At 38.0% G+C, this 12,627-nt stretch overlaps 1 protein-coding gene across 11 annotated transcripts in view; it reads right to left on the bottom strand.

The window, feature by feature from the left end:
* The window catches only part of sick (sickie), a 198,124-nt gene that overhangs the window by 50,192 nt on the left and 135,305 nt on the right, over positions 1-12,627 (bottom strand). For all 11 annotated transcript variants that reach the window (XM_076130294.1, XM_076130314.1, XM_076130322.1 and 8 more), the window contains 2 exons: positions 5,625-5,724; positions 3,218-4,969 (listed from right to left, as the gene is read on the bottom strand). In XM_076130294.1, coding sequence (XP_075986409.1) covers positions 3,218-4,969; positions 5,625-5,724 — 1,852 coding nt within the window. The remainder of the gene's footprint in view (positions 1-3,217; positions 4,970-5,624; positions 5,725-12,627) is intronic.

Here is a 12,627-nt window from a genome sequence, read left to right as displayed (position 1 = left end):
TCAACGTCAGCATTCTGCAATGAATATGCAATTTATTGAGAGAGTATTGTAAATCAAGTGCTCAAATAAAAATACCCAGTCATGATTCATATACAACCCCTCTTACACTCCGTCGTAACTTAAATAAGCATGTGAATCCAAACACTCTTACAACCTGGCTAATTTTAGAAGTCTTCATGTATACCAAGGACATGAACGATTAATACGCCACGCATTTCGGTCGGTTTGCTTTCATTATTGTAGGGGACCAAGTTAGATTTAAATATTTTTCGATCGGTTATAGACATAGCAAGCTTGGGGTGGAAAACAATAGCTTGTAATATACATAAAGTATGTTTTCGTTCTTAAATTGTGAAAATACTATACACATATCATGTTTTAAGTTGCGTAATTTTATGACTGCCAGCTAACATTTAACTTATTTAATGAGTATTAAAATAATATTATATCCAGGATTTTGTTTTTAAAATATCCTTGTTTAGTTATTTACTCTTATTAAGGGATGTACTTGAACCTTTAATAACATTGGGAATTCAATGAAACAGAGGATTCAGTCCGGGGGATCAGGCTTAGGGATTCCCGCCCCAACCCATAACCCGGCAGATGCCGAAGTAATAACCTTACACGGATCAATCGCTTCTAACCTAACCGTTTACTTATTGCCGGTATTAAATGAACATTTTACGTAACAATGAGAAGCTGATTAACAATCGGTTCGCTTAACCATTGTTTGCTCCAACTATTAATGATAAGTACGCGATATCGTGCCAGGAATGGTGACCACATGTGACAAACTAGCAATACGTTGACTTCGCCAACCGCCAGATGTTTGGAAGGTTATTGCCTCCATGACAATTATCTTTATCATAATTATAATTGAAATCAAACTCAGTCTGAAATACAAATCAATAAGTTCAATAAAATCTCACCAAGTTCGTCCTATCCATCTTCGGCACAAATGTTTCATAGATTGCTTGCAAACTTATATCTTCTAATCGTAATACCTATAAAGCACCGTAAGCTTACAACGTCTAACGCGAAAAGCAAAGACACATAGCAAGGCAACACTGATCTTATATTAGTGTCCGCGAAATTATTATCATTGTTGGCGTATAAAATTACAGCAAATCAAATGTTGTCCGACCACCGACCGGTACACCCGCTCACCCTGAGAGCAAGCGACAGAAGGCACAACGCATATGGTCCACTACATAGTCTAAGATACACTAAAACTAACACCAATGACTAAACGAGTAATAACAGTCCACGAGATTAACGAAAAGCGCGATCGGTCCCTCGCGATCCTTTGTTAAGTGCGGTCCAGCTCCATGGCGCCAGCTGTGATCGGCGTGCTCGGTTCGTCGAGCGCGCGTCTGGCGACGGAACGATCGATGCCGGCAACAGATTTACATTTTCCGTGGAGGAAATCGGGAAAGTTTGTCACGTGCGTGTGTGAGCGCGGGCGGCGAGTACGGCGCGCCCGCACGCCGATAGTGCGCGGCGCCGAATGCCGCCCGCCCTGCCGGCCCTGCCGCCGTCGCCGCCGCGTCGAGTCGCCCGTACTACCAGTACTACCACACAGCACCGTCGCTTCCACACTCCACACACCACCGACACGACAGCTTACGTTGACATTTACGTATACACTATATGACATTGAAACCGTTAAACTCTACCAAGAGCTTCTAGTCCTAGAGATCGTGTCTCTAGAAGTAAAATAATATCACTTCACAGAATACAGAAAATGCTGTAACCGAGTTCAAACTCATTGTATGTAATTTATCGACGACATTATAGGAAAACGCAGAAAAACATCATAGCATTCACGAGGACAGCGAAGTTAAAAACGCAGCATGTCATGGAGCGCTGCGACGAAAGTAGAGTTTTATGTAGAGATCGTTAAGGTACCGAATGGTGCGGAGCTGTTGGGGGTGGTTAGGGTCGAGGCGGTGGTAGGCCGAGGTGACGCGCGGGGCAGGGGCGGCGTGAGACGTAGGAGTATCGATTTTGGCCACCCCGCCCTCTCCCCTAACGTTGCGACAGTGTGAGTGCGCTGTACGAGTCCTCACTGCGAGATCGTCGGCTGCACGCCGCGGGAAGCAGCGTCCAAATATTAACAAACGCTTTGTTCACACTAACAGACCACTACGCTTTTACCTATTGTCACGTCTAGTTGCTTGTCACTGACATTGAGATATTATTTCTTTACGTGGTAGTCTCAGCTGAAAAAGCAGTAATAAAGTCACCGAATATCTGCACCTATATACTATTGCTGTAATCTACTCCAAGTTAAACGTACCGAAAGATCAAATTTTTCCTTGTAAGTAATTTACAATTATATGTATTACGCAAGATTCGAAATAAACTAAAAAACGTGACTTTATTGTCAGCTTTTTACAATAAATACATTACAATATTACTTCTTATGTATTACATAGATGTCTAAAATGATTGATATTAATGTAAGTATAAGCATGGAGTCTGGAGACACACGTTAGAATGTTACATGACGTCGGAGAATGACAGAAGGCGGGCCGACCACTTGTGGATTGAGAGGCTCAGCCGACGCTATTGGAAAATGGATTTCCTTCTCAGTTACACTATTTTTATATACACCAAGAAATAACTTATCAATTTCGTGACAATCCAAAATTATACTAATATTCATCGGCTTAATAAACTAATTTACTCGCTTTACATTTCGACTAGAGTATCTAGGTGGCTAAAGGTCAAATCGATACACCTTTTCTACTTGAGTGGTTACATAAACTCTGTTATATGACGCGACGCGAGAAACAGACCAGCGTTGTCTAAAAACATTATGAAAATAAGTTTACAGTAAAGTGCCGTGTACGTTGACGTTTAAATTCCTTTTATAGCGTTAACATTCAATAAAGAAAGGTTATATGATCGTTTTGGTAAAGCAAATTAAACTACCTACACGCTTTTCTGTAAAACACTACAGAAAAGATAATAAAACAGCAGATAAATAATATAGCTGAGTATGGAGCTGACTCGGGCACCCCTAAAAACCCTAAAAAGCACAACCATTACCGTCGCAATTCCATCGCGGCTATGAATCTCACGCCCTCAGGGAGTCTTTTAATTTGAGTTTTATTGTGCCTCGACGAGAGCTTATGTATTTTAAGAATCACTAGTAAAACCTAAGGTTGATAAAATATAGTATGAAGTAATTGACGAACACAATGAAACTTACCTTTCGTCCAGTTGCTGCAGCTGTGAAGGTTGTTGGTAATTCATTCGTCGTCCGTACAGCGAAGCGCCACCCTCTGACATGTATCCATCCATCATATCGTTGTTACGTCCACACTCCATTTCACCAAGATTAATACGCCGCAAACAATCACCGTCGGACATGTAACCCGAGGCAATTTCAAGATCGCAATAATCGGGGTTAGAAAATCCAGGACCGTAATTTATCCGGTCACGCAATCCCATGTTTTCTCTGCCAAAGTTAGCTTTGACTGTGTTCGCGTGATGAGGATAACCGGGAATGTTCTTTTGTGTTAAGCCTGATGTTCTCATCGGCAGTGTCAAATGACTGTTGTATCCTCGAAGTAGCGGCCTCATTGGCATCACATTCATTAGTGGATTTTCATCGTCGCCGAGAGAATTGTCACGACAATGAGATGGTGTACTTGAGCGACTATCGCTCCTATTCAACTCCGTCAAAGTCCTGTTGTGATCAAATGATGGTTTCGGCGACTTTTCAAGTGTTCTTCTCTGAGCAGCTTCTTTTTCAGACATTTCAGCTTCATTTATAACATCATTGATGTAAGTAGTATTCATGTCCAGCCTTTTATTAGGTGTCACAGAATGAGTAGCAGCTTTTGATATTTCAGAACCAGATTCACTGGAAGGACGGTATATAACGCTACTATCACTGGAATTTGAATGTTGTCCGGTTGTACTATGAGTGGAATTAGAGTGAGAACTTTCAGACATTTGCGATGTGTGATTATGACCCCCGGAATTAACGACCGGCATCGGCGACACTGCCAAAGTCTGTTTCTGCGATATATCTTTACTTAAATTAGATTGTTCTCTAGTGAATGGAAGTGCACTTATGTTATTTGTAGAATTTAAACTAGAATTGCTTTGTATAGGACTTAATTGACTATTTGTACTTTTATGTATAATATGTCTATCATCTTTCGCTATTTTGAACGTTCCCTTTACAGCAGCGGTAGGTTTAGGAATTCCAGTATGATTTGGAGTGCCAAAGTTTTGTGCCGCTGCTGCTTGTTGTTGGCTTGAATGACCTTTTGAGGGCGGTGAGACATCGTGATTCTTTATGTCTGTAGTACTATCAGATCGCTTCTCACTTAGCTTCATTTGACTTCCAGATAGTTTAACCATCTTCGACTCGAGTTTCGAATTTGAGTTTCTGGAATGGTCATCGATCTGATTTAATTTTGTATTACTGATAGACTTCGGAGCCGCCAGTTTGGATTCTTTGTCACGCGCTGGTAGTTTGGGACTATTTCTTGACTTTTCACTACTCGTCCTGCTGCTACCTTTGCTTAAACTCGTGGAAGATTCTTTAGGGGATTTAGAACTAACTAACTTAGGTTTTACATTTTTACCAGACTTGTCTTTTGATAACGTATCGCTTTGTTGCCGTATTGTTTTGGGTCCTACTAGATTAGAAGATTTGATATGTGCGTTGGGTGTGTTCGAAGACTCGTTGAGGCTTAAACTGGAATCGGATCTCTCGCTCTTGGCTGACGAGAAACCACTGGAAGAACTGGTGCGTTTTGACACTGCTGTACTTTTGCTGTTCTGCTTTTCATTGCTCAGTTTGTCTTTGTTAAAAAGCTTCAACTTGTCGAGCATGGAATGCTTTGTGGGTGTTCCATTTTGACTGGATGGAGTTTGCGGGTGCTGCTGGGATAATGTCGATGGAATTTTGCTACCAGGAGCCAGCAATGAGGAGTTTGGTCTTGATCTAAAACAAAGGAAAAAGAAGCTTATTAACATTGCAAAGTAAAATAAAACTGTAGGCATGAGTAATGTGACTATGATTAAATGTTCCTTAAATGTAAGATTGATCCTTAATTTGGACTAAAAAACCCAAACAAACAATAATGAATAATCATAAAATTTATCAGCTGTTCATCACGTAGCAATTTGTGAGGTCATAAAACGATTACTTATGACTAAGGAACGCTTAAGTGACAAGATATCGTGTAAGTGCTTGTGAAGGACCTTAACTTAATGCATAACTGATTGAGTTGTATAGTCGGATCATAAAAAGACAATATTGTCTTGTGTTGTTGTTATCCAATATATTTACAGTTAAAGTTACAAGGATTCGTATACTTTTGAATTCCTTCGTTTTCTTAAAAAAAATATTGTTCAAAACAGTATCCTATGTTATCATAAATAAAAACAAATAAGATCAGCCTACGAGTTGCGTATATTTTTATATATTATACTTTATTCCACAAATGTACAAGATGAAATAATTATAGCACAGATGTCCAAATGCATTTCAGCAGTATTTAATATCAACAATAAGTCTAGAACAGACGAGTCTGTGTGCGCTCTTAAAGTGCTTTCAAACATTTAAATCAGCTCATTATATAAACAGGCAAACTTACCCGGATGAAGAAGTTGGCGCTCGCGGTATAAAGCTGACAGCTCCTTGTCCCAGCGGGCTTGTAGAACGACTGGAACTAGCCGACAAGCCGCTTTTGCCACCTGCAATAAAACAATGGAATACCTTCAATGATTACATTATCTACAGTCGTCATGAGTCGTCACAACCATTTCTCGGCTGAGACATCTACGGAAATTGTGTCAACTTATCCCATATTTACTTACACTATAATCTCGCACATCAAGCTGAGCAAATATTATCAATATTGTGCTAACATTCGCGAGATAAGTAAGCTTTTATCGAATTACAGCACGGGTGGTCGGATCGTGGTGCGCGCGCGACTGACAGACCCAATAAGCTGCAGCGCGAACAGTGCATGCGGTATACTACCGTCACCACGTTTAATTGAGCCCTAACACCCCTTCTGTTCCTCCAACAATCAGTTCACGCAGGGGAATATGAATTGAATGCAACGGATCCCACTAGTCTGGTTTGCTATATTGATCGATACCATACCGACCAAAATAATAATTCGTGATGTCATTACATTACTTTTCAAATGTATGCGTGTGCGTAAAGTAACCCTAAACAAGGGACATTAATGAGTCAATGGTAGCCATAAATACTACACATTATGGGTTTCCAGTGAGCGTTTGTTTTGGCATTAGATAATAGTGTTATGATACTTCGCCGGCTCGCCGCACGGTGGATCGAAAATCGGCTGTAGAAGACATAGGATCTCGATGTCGCGAATGTTATTTTTTTTGATGGAAATGTATTCTGCTGATCATTACTGTTCTATAAAATGTCATATGACGTAATTGTGTGCACAAATGGAAGAGTTATAATTTTTTTAAGAAAATTTTGTATGGAGCTGACATGAAAAATGAGAATATCTCTGGAATCGCAAGGTTGGCCGTTATATCCTTGCACACTGATATAGTACTATTTATTTGTGAATTTTTGACATACTTTATATCGCGGCATCACTTGCGATTTTTTTTCTAAAAATCGTCAAAATTTTCAAAAAAAATATTTTATTTATAAGACATTTTAATGCTTAAGTATGACAATAACAAGTGTAATTTACAATATTTTTCATGCTTAGCCCAAAACATTCCAAGAAATCACAATTTCGAATTACTCATCCTCGAACGGTGCTCTCTGAACCTCGTATAATCTTTGTTTCGGGCCTCTAAAGCTTCTTCCGCATTTGTGGACAGTTGATGATGTGCAGTAGGTACCCATCATACAGTTCCACGTATTTTCAGCGGTTGTTCTAGCGTATTCTTTAAATTTCGGCACGTCTACAAACTCTGCAGATGTGATAACTTGCAGAATCACAGCAAATCTGCATATTAGGTCTTCGTCTTATCCAAATTCTGAACTTGTAACGGCAGGATAAACAAATGATATTAACAGCAAGGTGGGGATTTGACGGTGATAGGGGGTTTGAAGATGATTCCAGCTCATTTATGACCTCTTTGGTTCCATTAAAGTTGATAGCTGGCGGTGATACCGTATGGGTGAATCTAAAACCCTGCTCACCTATGTATTGCCATCCAGTCCAGTTTACTTTTGCGAAAGAATCCAAAGAAGTCGTCATAAATGAAAAAACTGCAGTGGATAACCAAATAAAGTCTCTCGTACCCTCAAAATGTCAAGTACTGAAATTAGTGACCAATTAATGGTGACGATGATTGATGGCAAAATTTTTACATATCTGGCTGTAGCGAAGTGAAATGCGGCCTGCTCTACCTGTATTCGGCTAAGCCCACATAAATGAATAAGTTAGATGCCATTGCGTCAAAAACCGTTTCTTCTGGCGTGTATGAGTTCGTTCATGCCCGCATAAACGGAATGTCTTTTACACATAGCGTATCGTCTAGACTTCAAAAAGTGGTCTGCAAGAGGAAAAGGCCATCAAGAGACACTGCATTCACGAAAAAAACTCATCCAAGAACGATTCAGAGATGATCTCAACCATTTGATCGACATCATTAAGCGAGGATTAGACACAACTAACGATGGGAACACAGCAAGGCGATTTTTTGAGTTTCCTTGTAAAACTGCAGCGATCATTGGATTCGATGAAGACCTAATATGCAGATTTGCTGTGATTCTGAGAGCTATCACATCTGGAGAGTTTGTAGACGTGCCGAAATTTTAAGAATACGCTAGAACAACCGCTGCAAATACGTGGAACTGTATGATGGGTACTACATGTCATCAACTGTCCACAAATTGTTGATTCACGGAGGGGACATAATTGCAGTAAATGCTTTTGTACTAATTGGAAGTCTTTCGGAAGAAGCTTTAGAGGCCCGAAACAAAGATTATACGAGGTTCAGAGAACACCATTCGAGGAGAAGTAGTACGATTTTGTGATTTCTTAGAACGTTTTGGTCTAAGCATAAAAAATATTGTAAATTACACTTGTTATTGTCATACTTAAGCATTAAAATGTCTTATAAACAAAATATTTTTTTTGAAAATTTTGACGATTTTTAGAAAAAAAATCGCAAGTGATGCCGCGATATAAAGTATGTCAAAAATTCACAAATAAATAGTACTATATCAGTGTGCAAGGATATAACGGCCAACCTTGCGATTCCAGAGATATTCTCATTTTTCATGTCAGCTCCATACAAAATTTTCTTAAAAAAATTATAACTCTTCCATTTGTGCACACAATTACGTCATATGACATTTTATAGAACAGTAATGATCAGCAGAATACATTTCCATCAAAAAAAATAACATTCGCGACATCGAGATCCTATGTCTTCTACAGCCGATTTTCGATCCACAGTGCGCCGGTGAAAGTAAACAAATGGAGCGCCGACAACTTAGCAACTACCCGATATTTTACACTTATTAGAACACTTTGTTACTTGGTATTTACTCATTATGTTGCTATTAATTGTTCGCTGCAATTACAACTTTCTAAAGAATGTAGGTACTCGTACTCTGTAATCCGAAGCCGATTGTTATAAATAATATTTACGAGTTCAAATGGCAACAGACATGTAGTTACACGATCCACAATCCTCACACATCAAAGCTGACGGTTGAATCAGAGAATAGCCACTCACAATATTCTGAACTATTCATGAACCGTGTGCACTTCACAGTCTACACATGGGTCACACATCGGTAACAATGGATACATTCAGGTGTTATTGCACAGCGAAGGAAGCACATAGTTGTACTGCGCCAAATAACATTGTCAATCAACTGCGGACTACATCCGTTCTTTATTCAGGCCGAGACTATCCATCACTTAGCAACGACAATACGACTCCAGTATGAACGTTATACGCGATTATAACTGCACGATATTGTTCTATCTACAACTATATTTGTTAAGACAAAGAAAACACACAAACTTCATAAACTTAAGAACTTACAAGTGGATTCTTCAAATTAAAACACTCTTAAAAAGTCGAGTAGTTTGAATAAATTCAGTTGCGTCGTAAAGAAAAATATTTTCATATTTTATGCTATAAAATTCTCAACATACCCACGTTGGAGTCACTAAAATCGACTTTATTGTTATCACTAATAAAACGTAACACCAAAACTTGTCCGAACTATTTACGGGCGTCACTTAAAAATAACTGGGACCGTCAAATGGGCGGCCACCGTGAGTAGTGGCCGACAACTGAGAATGCATCTGCAACGACGGCATCTACACGATAGTACCGAGCCACGACGAGTCTTGAGATAACTCGACCCGCGTGAGAATCATAACAATCGTTGACAGACGAATTTGTGTCGCACTTCAAATCAGATATCGCAATGTTTATAAATACGAGAATATGTTACTGATATTGTTATGTACTAAATATATTGTGCGACATTACAGTAAGATAGACAGTCGAACTGGTTAGCAAAAACTTCATACATATTGCAAAATTTCTTTATCATTTCATGTATCTGTTAAGCTGCAAATATATGTATAATTTTAATAACTTCAGGTACCTAATACCTTTTACAAAACAATGATGTAGGTATCTTGCTGTATTTCGGGTTTCACCCTCGATCGTAAGATAAGTGTTTAAAGGGTAAGTAACCGTACAATGAAAACAGCTAAATCCAATAATCTGAATAACCAAGATCTATCTGCAGGCCCCCAGGCTATCGTTTGATGCACTCCGCACTCTCCCCTTATAAAAGTATTCACTGCAGTATTTTCCTCCATCGATATTTATTTTAAACTGCAAGCCGTAATTGAATACATCTGCGTATACTAATTGTACTATTATACGTTGTTTATGGTATATTATTTATTGATTAATTGAACTGTATATTATAATAGAAGGGCTATTTAATTGATTGAAGTAATAGTAGCTTTATAACCTACAGCATTATTTATCATTAGTCATAAATAAATTATTTACTTGGCTGTTGTAGTTATAATTCGTTCAAACATAATACTCGAGTTATCAACAAAACTTTATATACGTTATCAGACTTTCACTATAACTTACTGATGAGCATAAAAATGATCTAATCCATTACGAATTTTATGACCAATCCTTGATAAGGGAAGTGTGACATGAAATCTTAAGATAAGGGGAGCGATTCATCACACGTGCGTTGGTATCCGTCCGTATGTGGGCAAGTAATAAAACGAATGTCGTTACCGCACTTATCAGCAAGAGTAAGTGAATAAACTTGGTGAAAACCCTTAGGTATGCTACTCAGAGTTTATTTTAGGGACGGCCCTTGGCCCTCAGGTGAGTTTACGACCAACAAATGGGCCTGTCGCGACACTTTTTGTACTAAAGGTCGGCAAATTCGTTCTCCGGACAAGCTTTTGAGAAATTGACATGAAAGTACTTCGGACTTTAGTTTAGGTTACATGTTTATGATTATTATAAACGTTTTGCCGTAAAATGCATTGCCGTTATTGCTTATTCATAAAGTTATGAGTAAGTTAACTATAAGGTGTTAAAGCCCGTTTTACAATTACCATTCATCATGTAATGATACCTCATAGCTGTAGCCTTTTGTTAAAAGCAATATAAATATAGTTGATTCCGTATAATTACAGTTTATTGGACAGCAGCTTCGTATTGTATTTTAAAATACAATATCTTAATATTGTATTTTAAAATACAATACGAAGCTGTGTTAGTTATATCTTATCTCACTAATAGTATCGTAAATACGAAAGTTTGTGAGAATGGATGTATGTTACAATTTTTTTTACACAAAAACTACTAACCAGATTTTCAAGATGTTTGGGACATAGCGGAAAGTGTGTAACCCTAGCTTCCTATAGGAAACTTTTTGCATTGCAAATCCTATCACGCGGACCAAGCGCATAAGCTTGATATCATTATAATTTGCAAAGCAATATTTTGAGTCTAGTTAATTCCTTTCCTTGTAATAACAGTTATCCAACTATTTCAACAGTTGTTAGCAAAGATACTGTCAAATGATATTATGATCATACTTCAGTATATAGAAAGCTTCAGTCCTTTAAAATGATCGCTAAAATAGCTATCATTTCGTCCTATCTTTCAGCAAAATAATTGCTGCAAATTGTTCCTTCTCGAAACAGGCCTGTGTCATTCATCATTAGTTGTTTATCTAGAGGTCTACAGACAAACAGACGCCTCACACACTCCTCTCAGTGCAGTGGCTGATATCGACGGGTGGCTGAGCTCGATGTCTAATTGGATTTAATTAATTGTGCTTAGTCTTCGCACTCAGTAAACAAGATGACGCACTTAGTGCTAACGGCTTGATATGGTAGTTATTAACGAAATATTAAGTGCCTTAATAGGTATCTAGAAGTGCTTTATTTGGACAAAGCTTGTATTTGCATTTTAGGCTAATAACAGCTTAAGGGCAGTAAAATGTGCTACATGCGAAATAGTCTGAGAATTGTGGCTTGAATTTTACCTACCTTCAACAAACTTTGATAGCTATCTATGACCATGAGTGACAGGTTATCTAATACTTATGAATAAGCAGCAAATGTATAAAAACAACTATGAAAACCAACTGATAAGTACTTATCCAGAAGCACTGTAAGCGGGCCTAAATATTATTGTCTTTTATGTTCCTGCAGACTGTCCAATCTACTTATTTCTAAACCTTAAATACACAGACCTCTTTAACTTAATACTTAATTCATTTCAAATCCATACATCATCTAAACATTGCATAACACAACACGTGGTCGGTCTATCAAAAAACAATTTCAAAGAACACTGGCCACCAGATGGCGCGCATTACTAATAAGCACTTTGCATTGTAATTGCCTCTAGTGGATAGGAAGTAAACGATACATTTAATAGCTAATACATATTGTATAAGTACATTCTGACCTGTTTACAAGGAGTAAGTAACAAGTACTGGACTCATGATAACAGCTGCCAACCATATTGTAACTGTTCAATGTATCTGTACTAATTGCTTAATACCTAGTACTTTGCTAATATGTTTCGGCCTATATTAATATTTTCCTTAGATATATTTGCCTATCCTCAGTTGAATTTTGACAAATATTCCATACAAAATGCGTTAGAAAAAATTATGAAATCAGGAAAACGATTCTTATAAACCGATTTATTACTTCTTTCGACGTTACTTTCCTTTCGTGTAAGGGGGAGCCTGAAAAAAACTAAGCAGCATTTTATAATCATATAAACATTTGACGGGTCTCGAAACTCATTCAATACTAATGGATTATACACATCTATAGAAATTAAGGGTCCTAAGTGGCACTGTTCCATTACGAATATCTATCATTCCAATAAGTTCACAAGTTTAATTAAATTAATGTGTTGTTGCGATCTATGAATAATATAGCTCAGCTCAGCTGTCATGCTAAATTTAATACTGTGTCGAAAATATAGGTACAAATTGAAACTATCGACTTATGGTATAACTTTGGAAGGAAAGAAGGCCTTTTACCAGCAGCACCCAATCGCTTTGTTTAAGACAAAAACAACTAAATTTATCATAGTTGTTTAAATTTTTCAATA

This window comes from Anticarsia gemmatalis, chromosome 2 (genome assembly GCF_050436995.1).
Source record: "Anticarsia gemmatalis isolate Benzon Research Colony breed Stoneville strain chromosome 2, ilAntGemm2 primary, whole genome shotgun sequence".
Lineage (NCBI taxonomy): Eukaryota > Metazoa > Arthropoda > Insecta > Lepidoptera > Erebidae > Anticarsia > Anticarsia gemmatalis.
Note: the sequence above shows the minus strand (reverse complement) of the source record. Positions and strands in the feature narration are given on the sequence as shown.